This window comes from Athalia rosae, chromosome 1 (genome assembly GCF_917208135.1).
Source record: "Athalia rosae chromosome 1, iyAthRosa1.1, whole genome shotgun sequence".
NCBI lineage: Eukaryota > Metazoa > Arthropoda > Insecta > Hymenoptera > Athaliidae > Athalia > Athalia rosae.
The window spans coordinates 12,634,003-12,651,588 of NC_064026.1; the positions used below are offsets into that span (position 1 = coordinate 12,634,003).

Sequence of the window (17,586 nt, forward strand, 5' to 3'; positions counted from 1 at the left end):
CGATTATCAATACCACATTATTTAACGAACGTATTATTCAACCATCGACCGTCAATTAATTAATATGCAATCATAACGTAATAACCACCCATTTCGTTCCTACGATGGGTACCCGTAGTTCGTTATTTTAACGTTACTCGGTCACGTTATTTTTGGACTAATCGGTAATTGGCTCTGGTTAACGAATCTATATGTCTCTTATTTTTAATGAAATCGGATTTTATTTTTCCACTTCGCTACAACAGAAATTAATATTATCATCACTGTATGTATATGCTCGCTACCGAAGATTATTTTTAAACAACTTTATTGTGCTGCAGTGTTCATACTGTATACATATATATATATACTGTCATAATCATCATCCTAGTTATTACGCAATTTTAATTATTGTTTCCATTGTACATACTGTTCATGTACTCTTTTATTCTTATCTTGTTTTTTTTTTTTTTTTGCTTTTGTCGAGTCAGACATTTACCAGCTAGGTGTACGTGTTCTCTATGTCTACCCTAACTTATGCTAACGTAACTTTTTAAAATCGACCAATCAAATAACAGTGTATGGCGGGCCTTGAGCTATTGCCATGGTGTAGTAACAATGAGCACAAAGTTAAAGGTCTGTCTATGATCAACTAGTTAATTTACGTCAATTACCCTATTTAACCACCACCACCACCAGCACCATCAGATCTTTATATGCGCGGTGAAAAAGTTTAGTTTTGAATAAATCATTCTACACGTATCGACGTATCAATGAATGCGCCAAATTCCTTTTGATCCATACAGCCATTCTTCCTTTTTGCAGCACGAGCTAAGCTCCTAAAGGTATCTCTGTGATTATGAAAATCTAAATTTGGAAACACTTCATTTCGGACTGATCTAATCGACATTCAGAACCTGAGAAAAAAAAATAGATTCTTTTCCTTTCGCTCTTTATTTTATTCTCCGGCACGTATATGCATCTTATCTAAACTGTGAGATACTCGGTGTCGTCATCATAACCTCAGAATCCCAAGATCATACGATTTCCTCACACGTTTCCAGGTAAGGCTCACGTGAGCCGTTAAAGTTGTTCGCTTTGGTTTGGTTCGGGTCGGGTTGGGTCAGGTTACCCGGTTACTTTTAACGGGGTAGCTAGGTAGGTAGGCAGGTAGATAGGTAGAGGTATCCACTATGTAGATATATACATGTATGTACGTACGTACGTACATACATATAGCCATTCTGTCTCTCCTTCAGGAGCAGCAGCACTACCGCGATCGCGACGTGAGCACCTCGGAATGCGTCGCTCACATCTCGCGCGTGCATGTATATAGATAGACAGACGAATAGTTATATATATATTATGTATACGGAATGCATGGTGCTTTTTCCATCTACATCAATCTCTCATTTCCCATACTTCGACGACGAATCAAACGACCGTACGAAAGACAAATTTCATAGTACTAACATGTTATACCTGTACTGTATACGTATAGTCCACGTGAATATTTCACAATCAGAAAAATCGATATCGGGGATGAGAGAAAAAGTATGGACGTTATTTCTTTATTCGTATCGATGTTCGGTGTTGATGTATCATTACTATTTTCATTAATATTGTTATACGAATGTTGAATGATTATTTCATAACGTGATTCGGATAACTGTGTGATTATAATGGAAACGAGGTATTTCAGTATAATAATATCGCGTCTGATCGATATCATTCATTGGTACCTGCACGTATATTAATTAACGTCTCGTTAATTATGTAATACGCTTGAACTGCTGCTGGCTGCCGCGTTACTGCTGCTGGTATTGCGCCATTTTTTTCATTTATAAGTTTTCCCTTTTTCGCGCACTCCCCCGTGAACTCGTTAACTTGGTGCAGTGGTGATTTTGTATTATAAAGATGGCGGGAAAATCTGGAACAAATAGAGAAAAAAAAAAAAAAAAAAAATTCCTTTGAAAAGTTTGAGGGTCGCGCCGTACCGGTGCATGCAGCTTTTTTTGGAGTATGTGAAATAAACTGACGAGAGAAGAATTAATATACCTATATATCTGTATATTCGTATAAGACCTGGGCTGGGGACGGGTTTGACCTTTTTTTTTCACCCTGAAAGCAATTAATGGTCTTTCTTCACTTCTTTGGGTATATGTATAGCTAGCTGGGGCTGCGGACTGCAGCTAGCGAAATATTTCTCTGGAACAAAAAGAAAATTTTTTTAATTATTTTTTTACTCATTGTTCCGGACTACGTGAGCCCGTGTCATTAATTTCTTTCTGTTTATTTATTTCCTCCCTTCTGTAGGCTGACGAATCCGGTGAGTTCAGAATGGTTTTTAAGTTGATATACATATAATCACGTATTATACGATCGTGTCTATGCCAAGATGTTTTTTGCTTTACTCTCTTGATCTGATCATTTTCTTTTTACCGTCGATGAATTTCTCCAAGCAATAAAGTTTCCATACTGACTTTACCGAAAAAAAATTAAACAAACGTAGAAATCAAGAACTTGATCGATACGTTGCAACGTGGTGTGCAGTTCCGCCATGTAACTGGTTATTAGACTCGGGGATAGCTTCGCGTATATCTGGATTATATTTTTTTGGGTTATCCGAAGAGACCTGTAAACCGCAAATCTATCTTATCGCGTTGCACTACCAACGGGGACCCGACCAATAAAAAACCAAACGAACGACCGACGAACGAAAAGTATCCGAGCATATGCGCTTGAGACTTCGCGTGTAAAGCATTACATTATCGTACGGTGTGAATTGAGCTTAAATATATGGTATAGTATAAGTTGGACGTTGCGCTGCAAAGGTACAGTCCAGAGGAATTGGAATACTGTTATTCGCGGTTAAACCTGATGCAGACCGACTCAGTTATAACTTCAACTTCGGACATCCGAAGCTCTCCCGAAGATTGAACTTGAAGAAACAAGTATTGAAATAAAACTTCCATTTATAGTGTGCTATGGTTAACGTATTTTTACGCAGTATAATTCGATAAGTTACGTATGTATTGAAGATTTTCGAATATTTTTCATCACGTCATCATATATAATATCAGATGGAAAAAATTGACCTTCAATAAAGTAAAATTATTGCTCGAGTTGGGGGAAAAATTTTAAAGGTCGCAAAAAATCTTTTGTCTTGAAAAAATCGCGAAGTGCTTAGTGCAGTTCAATCATGAATTCTTACACCCAATTTCACCTTGTTCTTACATAGATTGAGCGCACGAAATAAGCTTAAATTATCTTTATGCTGCGAACTAATTGGGTAGATAATTCGATGACTTATTGAATAACCGCACCAGACGTTCACGATAAATTTCTTCGATGATCGATCAATTATTTTAGTTGACCTGTAATAATATTTATACCATATCGTGCCCATCGAAGTATGGCCTCAGGTGATGTATTCCGTGCTACAAACTGTATTTACCTATGAGCTGTTTTTGGTACTCGCATCGAACAACTATTTATTATTGTACCTATAATACTGATTTTCGGTAGCGCAATTACGCAAAGGTACCTACATGTATAATTCCCGTAGAATATGGGAAAGAAAATCTCGAGCTCACACCGTCGCGTCGCGATCAGCAACAATTTGAAATTCAGACACTCGAAGAGGGACGCCAGGCTCCTTGATCTCGTCTCTCTCCGAGCATGGTTTCTCTCCCTATATACATCCTGTCCCTACCAGCTTCTAAGCTCTCTTCCATGATCTGCATGTTTTTTCCCTTTTCTTTTTCATACAAAGAATATTCTTAAATTCTCTCATCTTTATTACCTTCCTGTCTTTTCTCGAATCTGTTCGAATGCACCCGTGTATCGTTTCTTTTCGTTTTGACTTTTAGTCAACAAGGCTTTGACATTTCCTCAAAAATGTTACACGGTACGCAATAGGGATATTTTTCAATTACCTGCTCTTCCAAGTTTTTTTTAGCGAACTGTCGCAAGGTTCTAACGCATTATATAGTATATATATATTGAAATTGCAGTAGGTTGATAATTACACCCGCACCGCATATCGCGTATATTTATACGCGTATTACACATACTAAGGTATAGCTTATGTCACGAATATGCGATGATAATTCAAGGACAACGCGCAGTTTTTATTATTGTGTATACATATTATTTTATTGCATCACCAGCTGAAATGCACGTGTTTCATATGTGTTTACTAAATCGTACCGCATTGTGCATGTAATAATTTAAATTACGTACTTTATACTACATACGTTTTCACATTTTCACGCACGCGCGATTTTATAATACGATGAAACGCGCACGAATACGGAATAAAAAAAATATATAAGAATCGTTCAATTCGAAAATTTGAATAAGAGCTGAGGATGACGTCCCATCTTATAGAATCTGGAACCGCCGCTTCACAGAACACGAGTTCGTCTTGATCGGAGGATTTAGTGCGAATATAGGGATACGCGTCATTGCATCAATAAATGTTTTTAGTACACTCCTCAATTTTTTTTCTAATGACTGTAGAAACAGAATTGAGATTAAAGAAACGAACAGCAACTAACTGCGAGCACTTAATTCTGACAAGCAACGATACGAATTCGTTTCAATATTTTCAAGGGTGACGCCGCTCTTTTGATCGAAACCTAACGTTAGGTTTCGGTGTACACCACCTTCGATTTCGACCAAATGGCTGGAGCAAACAAATTTGAATTATTGGTAACAATTTAGCAAATAATTAGTACTTAATCCTGCCATCGCGTCAATGTGAACGCACTCTTGTGAAAGTGGGGGTTCCACTCATGCGAGGTCTGGAATGTCCAAGAAGTTAGCAGGGCCATTTCGATTTTCGTTAAAATAAATGTTTGCGCTGCAACGCGCCGCAAAAATTATTCACCTTTTCCGAAAAACCGAGTCGTGACACCGAAAAAAATTGTTTCTCAGGTCGTCATCGCGATCGAATTCGTTTGGCACGTTGAGGGTCAAGAGTTTATCGGAGAATGGAAAAATATCAAACTAAAACGACGTTCCTTCGTGGCACTAATCAGCACGATTCGCCGAATGGCTAAATTCTTTTTTATCCGTAATTGGTTTCTTTTTGAAAATTAATCATCCTTCAAAGAGCCAATAATCAATTCTCAAAAAAACTTCAACTTCATCCTATGTTTATTGTAGATGTAATCATTGATATGTACGAATACTTGAGATCGAGGAATGGAAACGATTGCGTTACGTTGTTCAAATAACTCGGCAAATTTTTTTTTTTTTCATTTTTCACAAATATTCTTCGTTTCAGGGATAGGATAATGTTGTAAAATTTTCAAGCCGTACGGCACACATGTGTTCGTCATATTAGATAAAATCATACGATGCAGTATTCGGTCGTCTCACGCCTGGATTAGTTTTACTCTAGTTCGTTTTTATTTATTTTTATTATTTTTGTAATAATATACTCGTTGCCGTCGGCGTTGCACATACTTTTTCAAGTTCGTCGTTTACATGTTACGCGTCGTTGTATATATATATATCTCTGTGTAAAACTCGGCAGTAATTTTAGGCATATTAGATATATGTGTACGGTAGAGCATGCACGTATACTCGAAACATGCAACTGCTGCAAAATTAAGATCATCATCATTATCACCGCGGGGGTATTATTATACACGTTATGAATATTAATATACCGCGCAAAGAAGAAGCATAGGAGAGTCTACGTATAAATATAAGTGTGAAAACTCGGTTCAGACCTAAGGCGACGCGTCAGAAGTAGCAGCTTCAGCTTTTTAGTCCTACGTGTATATCTGTATCTATGAATTATTACAAAGGCAGCAATACCGCGAGGTATAATGGAACGCCATCATGTTTTTCCGATCCGTTTCTCACGATCCTTAAGAAATATCTGTATTTCACTTATATAACACACAGCTGTTTTCTGTATAGAATGAGATCGCATCGCTCGACTTCTTACAAAGTTCTACCGCAGAATATTACGCAGAATATACGGATCCGGAGTACTCGTGTGTTTCCGCGGTGGTTGTTACACCTACCAATATATAATGATGATCTATGTATGATGTAGATTGTTGTAAGGTTAAGTTCGAGTGAGAAATTCTATCACTTGAACCTTGACCTTGTCATATTGTAAAATGAAACGCGAGTGAAACATTTCCATACGCTGCCAACGCAGTATATGTATACGTATACATATACATCTTCTTTGTGTTTAACCGTGGAATTTAATACAATATGCAATGTCTCGCCCTTCTCTTCATGATGTACCTACGCGTGTAATGGAGCTTATTCCGTGTAGTATATAATGAAGATAATAATAATTATGTGCAGTGAGCTTGAATTCCAATATTTGCGTTGAATCATTGTTACAGAGACACCACTGCAGACATTTTTACCTCGACAAACATGCAATTTCTGGTAGAGGTTTGGATCGTGCCATGAGTGTAATTTTTTTTCTTTTTTTTTTCATTTGAAATGTAGTTCGGAATAATTCACGATATATCGTACCGCATGCCATCTGAAATCTGGAATGCAGTGCGGGAAATTGCTTACTTCAGGGATCTCGAGATCGGAATATTTGGAACAGTTTTTTTTTTTTTACTCTCAATTTTATTTATGGTCAGTTACATAGAAACTTGTTCATAGGTTATTAGAGTAATTAGGAACATTGCCAAAAAACTGATTAATCGAACAGCGAGAAACATGAAATTACTATACCTATACACTTAAATTATGAAAGGTTCATTGCAGGTGTATGAAATTTTAGTCTTTCGCCGATACGGCTCATGGGAAAAAACTCGAAAACACATGGCGAAGACTTGGGGCGTGTAATGTTACGGTATGCGTTATAAATTTTGGGATACTCTTGTTTACGAAAACACTCAATGCGCACTATATCGTGATACTGCAGTACGAATTGTGCACCTCGGGGTTTGTAGATGGTGTAATATTCTTCGTCGCAAATATACATATATGTATTTCTAGAAGGTTTGTAACACTATTAACGTAACTGCATACCTATAATGTAAACTCCGAGATAAACTCTGACGTCTGAAATCAACTCGATGACGTTTTGGCGCGTGTATATTTGACGTATAACTTGGTATATAAGCGCATACGTATACACATAAAATACATATGGAATACTCCGTATGTTTAATTGTCGCTTATGTATACCGAAATTGGCGGTGATCCAGTACACGGTAGCCGGAGGCTGCACGAGTCAGCTATAATTCATGGCGCGATCCATCTGAAATCATGGTTAAATTTTCGGCATTGGAAAAAAAGAAATACAAAAAAAATCAGGTATAAGACGAAGTAATCAGTCGGACTTGCCTAATATATGCATATATACAAATATGTACCAAAAGCTCGCCTTGAAGCCAATACCTCTTTTTTTTATTTTTTTTTTACATCTGCATGAATCGTTATAACGATCTGTAACGCATCAAGTTTTCAGTCCCCTCATATTTATTTGAAAGTACTTAGCCCACCAATTACGCGTCGCTTCTCAATGAATTCATGTAGGTATATACAAAATTCAAATGGCGCATTATTTGATGGATATGTTCGAGGAAGTATTTCCCTATTACGGAGCTTCGCTCTAGTTATATGCCGTTGTTTTAATTATAGATGTAAATTTTTCATTAATTATGTACTTTCAGCTCCGAAAAAAGTGTTGAAAATTATAGCTAACTTGTATTCATTAATTAGCCTCAATTACATACATCTGAGCTGTAGGATCAGTGATATTTTGAGAATGGAAAGAACAGACGAAAAACATAAACTGTGTAAGAATGTGAAAAAGAAGACGTGATTAGCGTTTAACAGTCGAAGACAAGACACAAACCAGATTTCATTCACGCCCCGAGTTTGGGGAATCTCATCCCGGTCTATAATTAAAACCCGTAAAGCTAATTTTGGCGCTAAAGGGTTCTCAATTCTTCGACTTCGGTATAATATTGCGTTTTACTTGTGACGTATCGTACACGTGTATACGGCAGCGTGCGTGATAGCCTCCCAAGAGTTGAACGACGTAGATCCAACCTCACCTATAATACGTAATGAGCTGTACTCTACAATTCCGCTAATTAATTCGCGCGTACATCGAACTATTCATTAAAAGCTATGAATTTTTACGAACTCATCGCGGACGCTCGAGTTTCTCACATTCGGATTTCGTTATTTTAAAAAAGTTAATCAATTTCGCGTGTAATTTGTTGACAAAAATTCATTTTTAACGGCATGAGGTGTACCACGTTGCGCCTGTATACACCGTTGCTAATTTTTCATTCTAGTATAATAATCGAGGTAATATCCTTGCGCCGATAGACATCATACACCTCATGCGCGCGTGCATGTATATCGATTATATAATAATTCTTTTATAATTCTTTTGTTTCACTCGTCTATAATTTATTTCTTTTCGTTCGCCCAATTTCAGTGAACAAATTGTCAATTTGGTGGAGTGCCAAAGATGGTTATATATATATAGTTTATAGTGTGGAAAGCAATAGGTTTCGGTATACGCGCAGTAGTTGCAGCGTGGGCTAAATACCCGAGTCCGCTGTAAGAATCCATAACTCTTCGAAGTGCTTTTGAAAACAGTTCATAAGCTGCCTCTCCTGCTGTACCGTGCACGGTATTTGGTAATAGAATATAATGTGAGGTTTGATAAATAATGACGTTAATTTAGTCGGAATAACTTTTAAACCTGTAGATATACCTATACGTGTTAATATATTAGTCCGTACGTGGCCATGCAGTTCAGATAAGAAAATTAGATGCATAAATTTTCTTTCATCGCATACCTAGCACCTACTATAATTTTGAAGTATTGCACGTTTACATTATACCTGTAACTCGGGATTTGTTGAAATTTTCCCAGGTTCTAGTAATTTTTTTTTATTCATTTTTCTTTCTTCCAATCTGTATTACATTCACGGTTTGAGTGGAGAAAGGAAACTGAACGATTTCACAGTGCGATAATTATAATTAGTGGGGTAATTTCCACATCGGACTTTATTCAGCCCGCAGACGACCGCGCGCGTCTGCACAATGTATTATGAGAAGTTTTTTTTCTTTTTCTAGTCAGCTGCACCGCAAGCTGCCGCTGTAAAGCTATTTTTGGTTTCATTCATGAGAATTATTTTCATCGACTCTTTCTTGTATTTTTTGCTTCCTCTTTCCGGCTTCTAAACTTCTGCAGATGACTTATATTTTTCTGTTTGCGCTCCAAATATTTTTTAATTTTTAACCGAATAGAATCTGAAAATACATGACGAGATTTTACATCGAACACCATAAAAATCGGTTCCTTTCGCCGATGAGAAATCGTCGATAAATCTTTCGGTATATTTTAGTCGCATCTATATGAGGCGGTAATCGCTGGCTTCATCATATGGATATAATACTCCGTAAAATATGCACCCCACTTGCCCGAAATTTTTTTTACCAACTCGACGACTCTGCCTGTATTCCTGCCGAGTGTAAATTCGATCCCGTTTTTCGTTTTTGGTTCTAAACTTCTAGCAACCGAACGCGTCTACAAATAAAAATATCTTATGAGGTGAAACGTCATCAGGAATCGATGTCAACGCCTCTATACATATATGAGTTTGATTATTTAAATGTAATAATCTTTCGCAAACTCAAGTTTGAGGCGATATCTTATTTTTCATCTTACCTTTAGGGATGGATTATCGGAGCCTGTATGTATGTATAGTCGATAGGATATATAGATATGTTGATTCGTGTGACACGTGGCGATGTCGATGAGTGTTTTTTTCCCCGTAGGTATAGTTTTCTACGTTTTTCTATTTATTTTTTCTTTTCACTCCTTCGTAAAGCTGCGACATAGGAAGGTAAAAAAAGAAACTAGAGCAAATCGTCGGCTATTTCTGTGTTACGTCTGCTTCTTCTTCTAATATCCGTAAGTTTTTCATGCCTCTAACCTGTGTAACGTAAAAATTGTCAAAGACATGAAATTTCCACGATTTCGACGATTCGTCAAATTTCATTATCAAATGATATATCACGATAACGACCGAATGAACGTACATTCGGACCGATTAAGCATTCAATGTATAAAAAAAAAACTCTCGATCCTGCGCAGGGACGTGCGGAAAATATTACTTACAATTAGGAAAGTTGCCGTACATCCGTGTGACGAGGTACATACACATGTGCTCGTGAATGAAAAAAGGTTCCAACTGGAGCGTCTGGCACGAGCTATCCTCCGTCTCGTGTATCTCGCATCGCGCACGACGGTGTCTATTATATTTATTCAGGAAATAGACACTCAGAAGTGTTCAGTTATAGCGCTGACTTAGCCTTCTGAATTCCGTACGCAATGAAATCTCGAAGTAAATGGTGTGTTTACCTATATATGACGCGCTGTGATAACAGACGCCGGTGGTTTGCGATATTACGAGCTATACGTATGAATCAACCGCCGTTTTTGCTGCCACACCGACGTATTGCGGAGTTCATAAAGTCCGAATAATTCTTGGTGAAGAATTTTATCAAGAAAATAGAAAATATGCGTGAACCGTTGAACTGCTAAACGAGATTACCTCACTCGGTCAATCTTACCGTAGTGTATAACTGTAGCTGCGTACACACGATACCGACAATGAGTGACGGGCATAAGTGACGCACTAGGTAAACGCAAGATCGAATATTATGTACAACATACACACGTAGCTATCCGCTCTTTCATTTATTTCGGTCATTCAAACGCCAAGTTTCGAACACGGACGATCCCTTTACTCCGATATGGCCTTTGATTTTCCAAAATTTATTCGGTATCCTGTATTAATTGTTAACGGAAATCGTGGTTGTGATAATCTCGATCGTCAGTTGAGTGACGTTACCGTGTTAGCAAATTATCACTAAAATATCAAATTGACGATCTCGATTCATAGTTATGAATTATCGACATAATATGTGTAAGCTAAAACCGTTGTGAGGTTTACAGTGCATATGGTGAACGATATAATATTACACAGTAGGTTGAACGCTGCAGCTAGAAAAGGCGATCGGCGCTAATGAAAAAATAATTGACAAGTTTGCTTTCACCTTTCATCTCGAATGATATACCCTGTGACTGCAGTTTCTTTCTTTTTTCTTCTCTGTTTCTCATTCTCCACTCCAAATCTTTGTGGATACTTGAAACTTGCACCGGTAGAGTTTGCGGTATTAATTTCGTTGAGGTTTGTTCGGGAGAAAAATAATGCGATAATTAAAATATAAAAATCGATACAATACAGGGAAAATATTATTGGAAAAGCCGCAACGTCATCATGCGCCTCTACAATCCACCCACGATCTTTCATAAAACAAACAGTAACGGTGAGTTAAGAAGATGTGTTTTCTATTTCATCAAGAATGAACCATGTACTTGGACATTTTTTTTTCGCAAAAATTTTAATCTCTACACCCTCGATAGCGTAACGCCGACTTTTCGAAGCAAAATAATTAGTCAAGATTTTTTCAATATCAAAAACTTTCGATATGAATTTATTTACAAAAAAAAAAAAAGAGTAAAAAAAATCCTCTAGGCGATGAATTTATTATATACACACAACTGAAAAAATAATCCCACGGGATTCCGTTCGGGAATCGAATTGCTGCTCTGTAGACATCATGCTTGTATACACACAACATTCGTAGGTGTATAAGATAGGAAGAAAATTATTTTGCCGGAAGCCATAAAAAACCCGCATATGGGTTGAAAAAAAAATTCCAAATCCCTGCGGGAATACAGTTGTAAAAATTAATTATAATAATAAAAACCTTATACATCACGTTGGTCTGTTCAACAAATACTGAAAAGACATGAACGCCTCCAGGCGCCAATATAAAGGAAATTAAAGCGTGGGGAACGACGGAGGGCGTCGCGATCTGGACCGAATGAGAGAATATAATTTTGGGGCGGGAAACACGCCCTCTAATTTGTTATTTAAACGTATCAATTTTGGCTCTAGATTTCAAATTGGGAATCGATTAACTCCCGTTTGTTCCTAATCCCTGATTCTCGATTTTGATTAACTATTTTTTTTTTCAAAGAAAGTCCGAGTGTATTTTGTTGAGCTAATCAACCGTATGATATTCGGATCGTACATAGTATGCGTACGTATACGGGATTCGACGCACATACGTACATACCCCGGACACGCCTTCCAGGTGGTCTAGAGACGCGTTTTATATGTAATACTTCATAATCCTGGATCCAACGAACCTCGGTATATTCTCGCTGACAGCTGTCTACGAGGTATTCATACATACATTATATCGCTCGATGTATAAAATCACCCGCGATAATTCCTGCAGACGTTTGTCGCTAAGCTGACTAACTATCAATAATTGTACATTATACGTAGGTATTCACCGTTATGTAGAAAGGTATATGCAGGGTATTATACGTACTCAGAATTAAACACACGTCGTCGTCCGGTTCGTTCGTACGACTATGTATATGCGTACGTATGTAACCTATATATTTGAATCCCGAAGGTTGATTCCGTGTTTTATAAAGCGCAAAGATAAAAAAAAAAGGATTACGTTAAATTTCATTCTCATTGTCGGCGCTAGCCGGTCCAGTTGCGTGAAAAAGTTGTCCAAACGCGCGCTTGGCCGCGAAGCGATCCACAATTAACCTAACCGGGTGTACATACATTCTACGATCTAGTTGCGATTCATGTAGAAGTTTATAATTAAGGAGGTGCAGCAGACAACGAAAAAAAGAAAGCATTATTATAGTGAAACTAACTAGCTAACCGCTGCGGTTGAAAACCCCATAATTATTATGTATGTACGTGTAGAAATTGTGCATTATAGGTACGTATTCTTAACGTCATGTTGTTGTAATCGGTATATTCAACGTTCGGAATTTGTATAAATTTTTGGCTCTTTCAATTTTTCTTACAACCGATATCAATTCATATCCAATAATTATTTTGATCGAATGTCAGGAAGCGGGATCGCGTTATCGTTATGTACAACAATACATAAATATACTCACTACGGAAGCTTTAGTTTACCATACTCGGTGCATACATGTGAAGGATATCATCGCTGGTTTTTTTTATCTGGGGCTGTATGTACTCTCGTGGTAGATTGCAGTTTTTCTGTTTTTCTTTATTACTTTTCATATTTCAAGTTGTTAATTAATCACAGATTACTCGACCGGCGAACAGCTGCTGGTATATTAACGTCGCGTGTCTTATTTAGACTACAAATGTACTATTTCAGAGGAATGGAACATAGCAAAACTGACACGTTCTACTTTCCAGGGGACGGATAATTTAAGCGCAGGAATTTTAATATCTATATTCCAATTTCAGACGAGCCAATCTTTTCTCGGAATTTTTGACCCGTGACACCATCTCCGAATAGAATCGAATCAAATCGAATTGAAAAATGCTCCGATTATTCAAATTTTGATAATATTTTTGGAAACTTACTTCACACGCGACACAACAAACGAGGGGCTATTCCAAGTTTTATCTGAACAACGAGAAAACTATACCTGTTTCTAAAATCTCGTAACTTTGGTGAAAACTTTCTAGAAAAGTATCAACACATGAACTGTGCGAAGGGTGTTTCGTTATAGATCGTTACAAATGCTGAGAAAGTATAGAAAAAACAAAAAATGTGACGTGTTGCTTCGCAGAGCTGTGCACCAATGGTGAACGTTTTTTCGATATTTATTTGATTATATACTTTAGAACAATGAATTATTTGTTCGTTACTCTCGGCTCTCCATCACATACTACCACGATGACGACTACGATGCTGATGTAATGAAAATAAAGATATAAGCTACTCTATCTGACGGACACATCGAGTGCCCTCGGTTCTATGTTCTGTGGTATAGTTTAAATAAATATGTCATGTCGTGTATCCATTATTATTATCATCATTATTATTCATAACCGTCTAAAATCAATGCCACGATTGTAATAACCAGCTGATTATTCGAATATCTGGTACAAAGCTTAATCCCGATGAGAAAAATTTGTACCTCCGGTCCCCATGTATCCGTATCATCGCGATTGTTCACCCAGCAAAATTCTTGATTTTCAGGATCACCAGCCCAATATATTTTCCCACAATTTCATCGAAGAGTCCGGAGATTGGTTAACTGCGGAGTAAAAATCCTCACGTGAGATGAAGACGGGTTATTGAACACCCGTACTGAAATTCTTCAGACTAAATCCTTTCCGCTTATCCAAACGGACGTGTCGATAGATCGTTCATCCTTTTCTGATCCTTTTACGTACACCACACAACACGTTACTCCCCGTAAGTTTCCGAAATTCTTTATAATCTCTTATATTTTATATCTTCTTTTATAGGTTCAAATTCGTACCCCTAAGCGAAAAAATTGTCATCCATCGGTCGAATCGTCGTATTCTTTTCGTCCTCGTCTCTTTGGTCTTCTTAGGTTTTTTTCTCCAGTATTTCAACATCGGCATTTAACTATCTCGGTCGCCGACCCCGTGCAGCTGTCACCGAGTATTCTTCGGTGGAATTCCACGTCTTCGCACGATGATCTCGAGGTCTGAGACCCCAAGTTCCCAGGTCGAGCCCAGGAATGTTTCTGGGTTTAGAATTTCGCGCCAAAAATATACTCCCTGCCCTGCTCTGGACCAGCTACTCTTTTGCTACTGCTGTACGGGTCTGTGCATACCGATGTTTCGTATAGGCATCTAGCATAAAATCGTCTATAAGGGTCGTGGATATACGTATAAATATATTCTGCTATGTCATCACCATGAGGATGACACTCTTTTACCGGAAGTGTACATTAGCTTGCAATGCGCGACCACTGAAATCGCAAGAGTTTGGAATTCATTTTTCAATTTCAAGTTTCACTAACGCGAAAACAAACTATTGCTTCAGAAACGAACTTTCTGCCTTACCTCCGTCGCGTCGCCGAATTCGCCAAATTGGCGAGACCGCCTTGCTGGCGGGCAACCGGAGTTGCTGCGACGTAAGATCGCGAACACACGGTATATGTCTACCTCACTTAATGCTTGTTTTTCACGTACCTATACTTACATAGATGTAAGTTCCTACTCTGTGACCTCAGGATAGGATATATGTATATTCTGATATATCTGTATAAATATAGATTGTATTACTTAGCAGCGCCCACGTACAAAAAAAAAAAAATAAATAAATAAACAAATAAAAAAAAAAAGACAAACTTTACGACTGAAATAAGAATAAAACTTTTTTCTAAAGGTAGATTGATCACGATCCCACACGTGGGTTGGGGTCATCCGACGGATACGCTACATAGGGTGTGCAGATAAAATATGGCAAGCTTACTCGCCTCAAAGTAGTATATGCGACGCATACGTTCTAATCATCATCGATTTTTTTTATTTCAAAATAACGAATTAGAAAATTGCGTATTTCGACTCTAAACCTAGTTGGGTTTCTGCGATTAATTGGGGACAAAATATCTACACATAGAATAACGTATATATAGTTTGTTTCGGCGAATTCTGAGATCCTAGAAAATGAGGATTTCGAGTTTGTCTGTGCTATACGTAATGCGTGTGACCGAAGTCGTCTGGGCATCCGATGAATGCGTCGTTAGGGTATCTGTCTTGACGTAGTTCTAGTCTCCGTCGTCGCGTCGTTTCGCAGTTTGTGGTAGACGTGAGTTCTTGCGATAATCCCACGCAAAATCGTGACTCTTAGCGTTCGAGCAGCTTAGTGGTGGTGGATGTTCATCAGACCAAACCCGCCCCGATGAACCAAAATGTATCCTCCGCATATCGGTATATTATACCTAATTAGCAGATATTTGATTCACTGTACAAAAATCTCCATCGCGTCCATAGTTTATATAATATTTATTGTGTACGTTTTTTTTTTTTTTTACGCGAAAATCCAACCGTACAGATGTACTGTGATCAAGTCAAGATCGAACATTTATGTTCTTGGCAAGGTTCTGCTAAATTATAGATATTTTTGGAGCAGGGGGTTAAAGGCCAAAAAATTTATTTCCGATTCTCCCGGATTTTGTGACTGCTGTACTTTGAAAAGTCGTACGAGCTGTGCATGTATAACTAAAATATAAGTATGTGTGTTGATATATCATCAGAGACTGTTATATTTGTTTCCTCAAATCCCTTGGCAACTCGATGAATAGACGCGCTTCATGTGCAGTACGTGTATAATATACGTCGCAAAATATGGCAGGAAACACGCATCACTTTGTGATAAATTGAAAAAGGGATTAGTGCCTCTCATGTTCGCGAAGCGTGGCGCGGCGAGGTAGCAAACTCGCTTCTTCTTCATTGAATCTCTTTTACTTCCTTTTTTTTTTTCGTCTTTATCCTGCTTTATTTTATTACCGTCGCCCAAGGGTTAAGTTTATATATATATATGTATATATACCCGTACATACCTATATAGATACGTTCGGTTTATATCCTCTAATATACGAGCTGCATGACATACGTCCGTTATTTCATATAATATATACGTTGCCTCTATAGTGACGCGGGTTTTACGGATCGTTGCGTAAGCCACGCATGAAGTCTGTACACCCCCGTGTGTAAAATATACTTACGTACTAATTTCTAAGGGTTAAAATTTCTCTTTTCTTCATTTGTTGAAATTGTCACGAAAATGGAAGAAACCGAAAAAAAATAGATTGCATTCTTCTCTCTACATCCTCTCCTCTCCCGTACAAATGGTTTCAATTTTACACGTATAGTTGGAATGAAAAAAAGTATATCATGCGAATTGAAGTATAATTAATATTATATATTATAAATATGCGAAATATGAAAGTGCGGCGCAATTTAATCGAGGAATAACATGCATGGTATAATGGTACCGGAGATGTGATCAGATCGGTTTCAACAGCTGCACAATATGTATAGGGTGTCCCGTTCCGAATGAGGGGTTTAATTATTTCGCAAACGTCTCGTCGTACCGAAAAATAATACGGATTTATTTTTTCCAGCGTCACATCGTTTTCAGACCAATTAAATCCCTTATCTGAAATGGAACACCCTGTGTACGTATACACGCAGATGTATGTATGTATGTGTAACGTGTCTCAGAATTCAGTTCTAGGCAAGTACCGTCGTATCACCAGTTGAGACGTTCGTCTCATTTACTTCTGTCAGTAAAGATCATCAATTCCGTCGAGCTAAGAGTTCCCCAGAATATTGGCGGTACTCCAAATATTTACGGAGTATATAGAGTGTGTATACATTCTTAAACATATAAGTGGGCGGATGGTTGGAAACATGGTGATTTGGTAACAGAAATAAATTAAATATAAGTATGTACCGATGCGGTAGATTTCGTTTGGATGGGAATTCTAATGCCTAAATAATCATTTCGAGAATTCGTTCGGTGCAAGTCTCTGCGGCTCAGAGACTACGAAAAAAACCAAATTTATTTTCATCTTCTATAGAATGAACGTAAAACTGAGATTAAATATGGTTTATAATTTTCAGCAAAATTATTTCACGCAATTCTATGATATCCACTATGATTATTACGAATGTCTCGCTAACTTTTGTCTATTATTCGTACACCAGTTTTCTTTCATTTCATAGC

At 37.6% G+C, this 17,586-nt stretch overlaps 1 protein-coding gene and 1 long non-coding RNA gene across 14 annotated transcripts in view; one reads left to right on the forward strand and one right to left on the reverse strand.

Moving 5' to 3' along the window:
- LOC105687120 overlaps positions 1-17,586 on the forward strand; it is an 89,438-nt gene that overhangs the window by 2,744 nt on the left and 69,108 nt on the right. For 3 of the 13 annotated variants that reach the window (XM_048648910.1, XM_048648916.1, XM_048648912.1), the window contains exon 1: positions 11,080-11,340. The exons of 2 other annotated variants lie outside the window; for them this stretch is intronic. In XM_048648910.1, the coding sequence (XP_048504867.1) occupies positions 11,292-11,340 (49 nt within the window). In that variant the 5' untranslated portion in view covers positions 11,080-11,291. Of the gene's footprint in view, positions 1-10,846; positions 11,341-14,187; positions 14,296-17,586 lie in introns of those variants that run through there. 8 more of the 13 variants (XM_048648920.1, XM_048648917.1, XM_048648911.1 and 5 more) reach the window with 6 other exon arrangements.
- LOC125499730 lies at positions 167-3,956 on the reverse strand. Its single transcript, XR_007276714.1, has 3 exons — positions 3,531-3,956; positions 2,038-2,187; positions 167-1,909 (listed from the first exon to the last, which is right to left on the reverse strand). It is a non-coding gene; the product is annotated as an uncharacterized LOC125499730 (long non-coding RNA).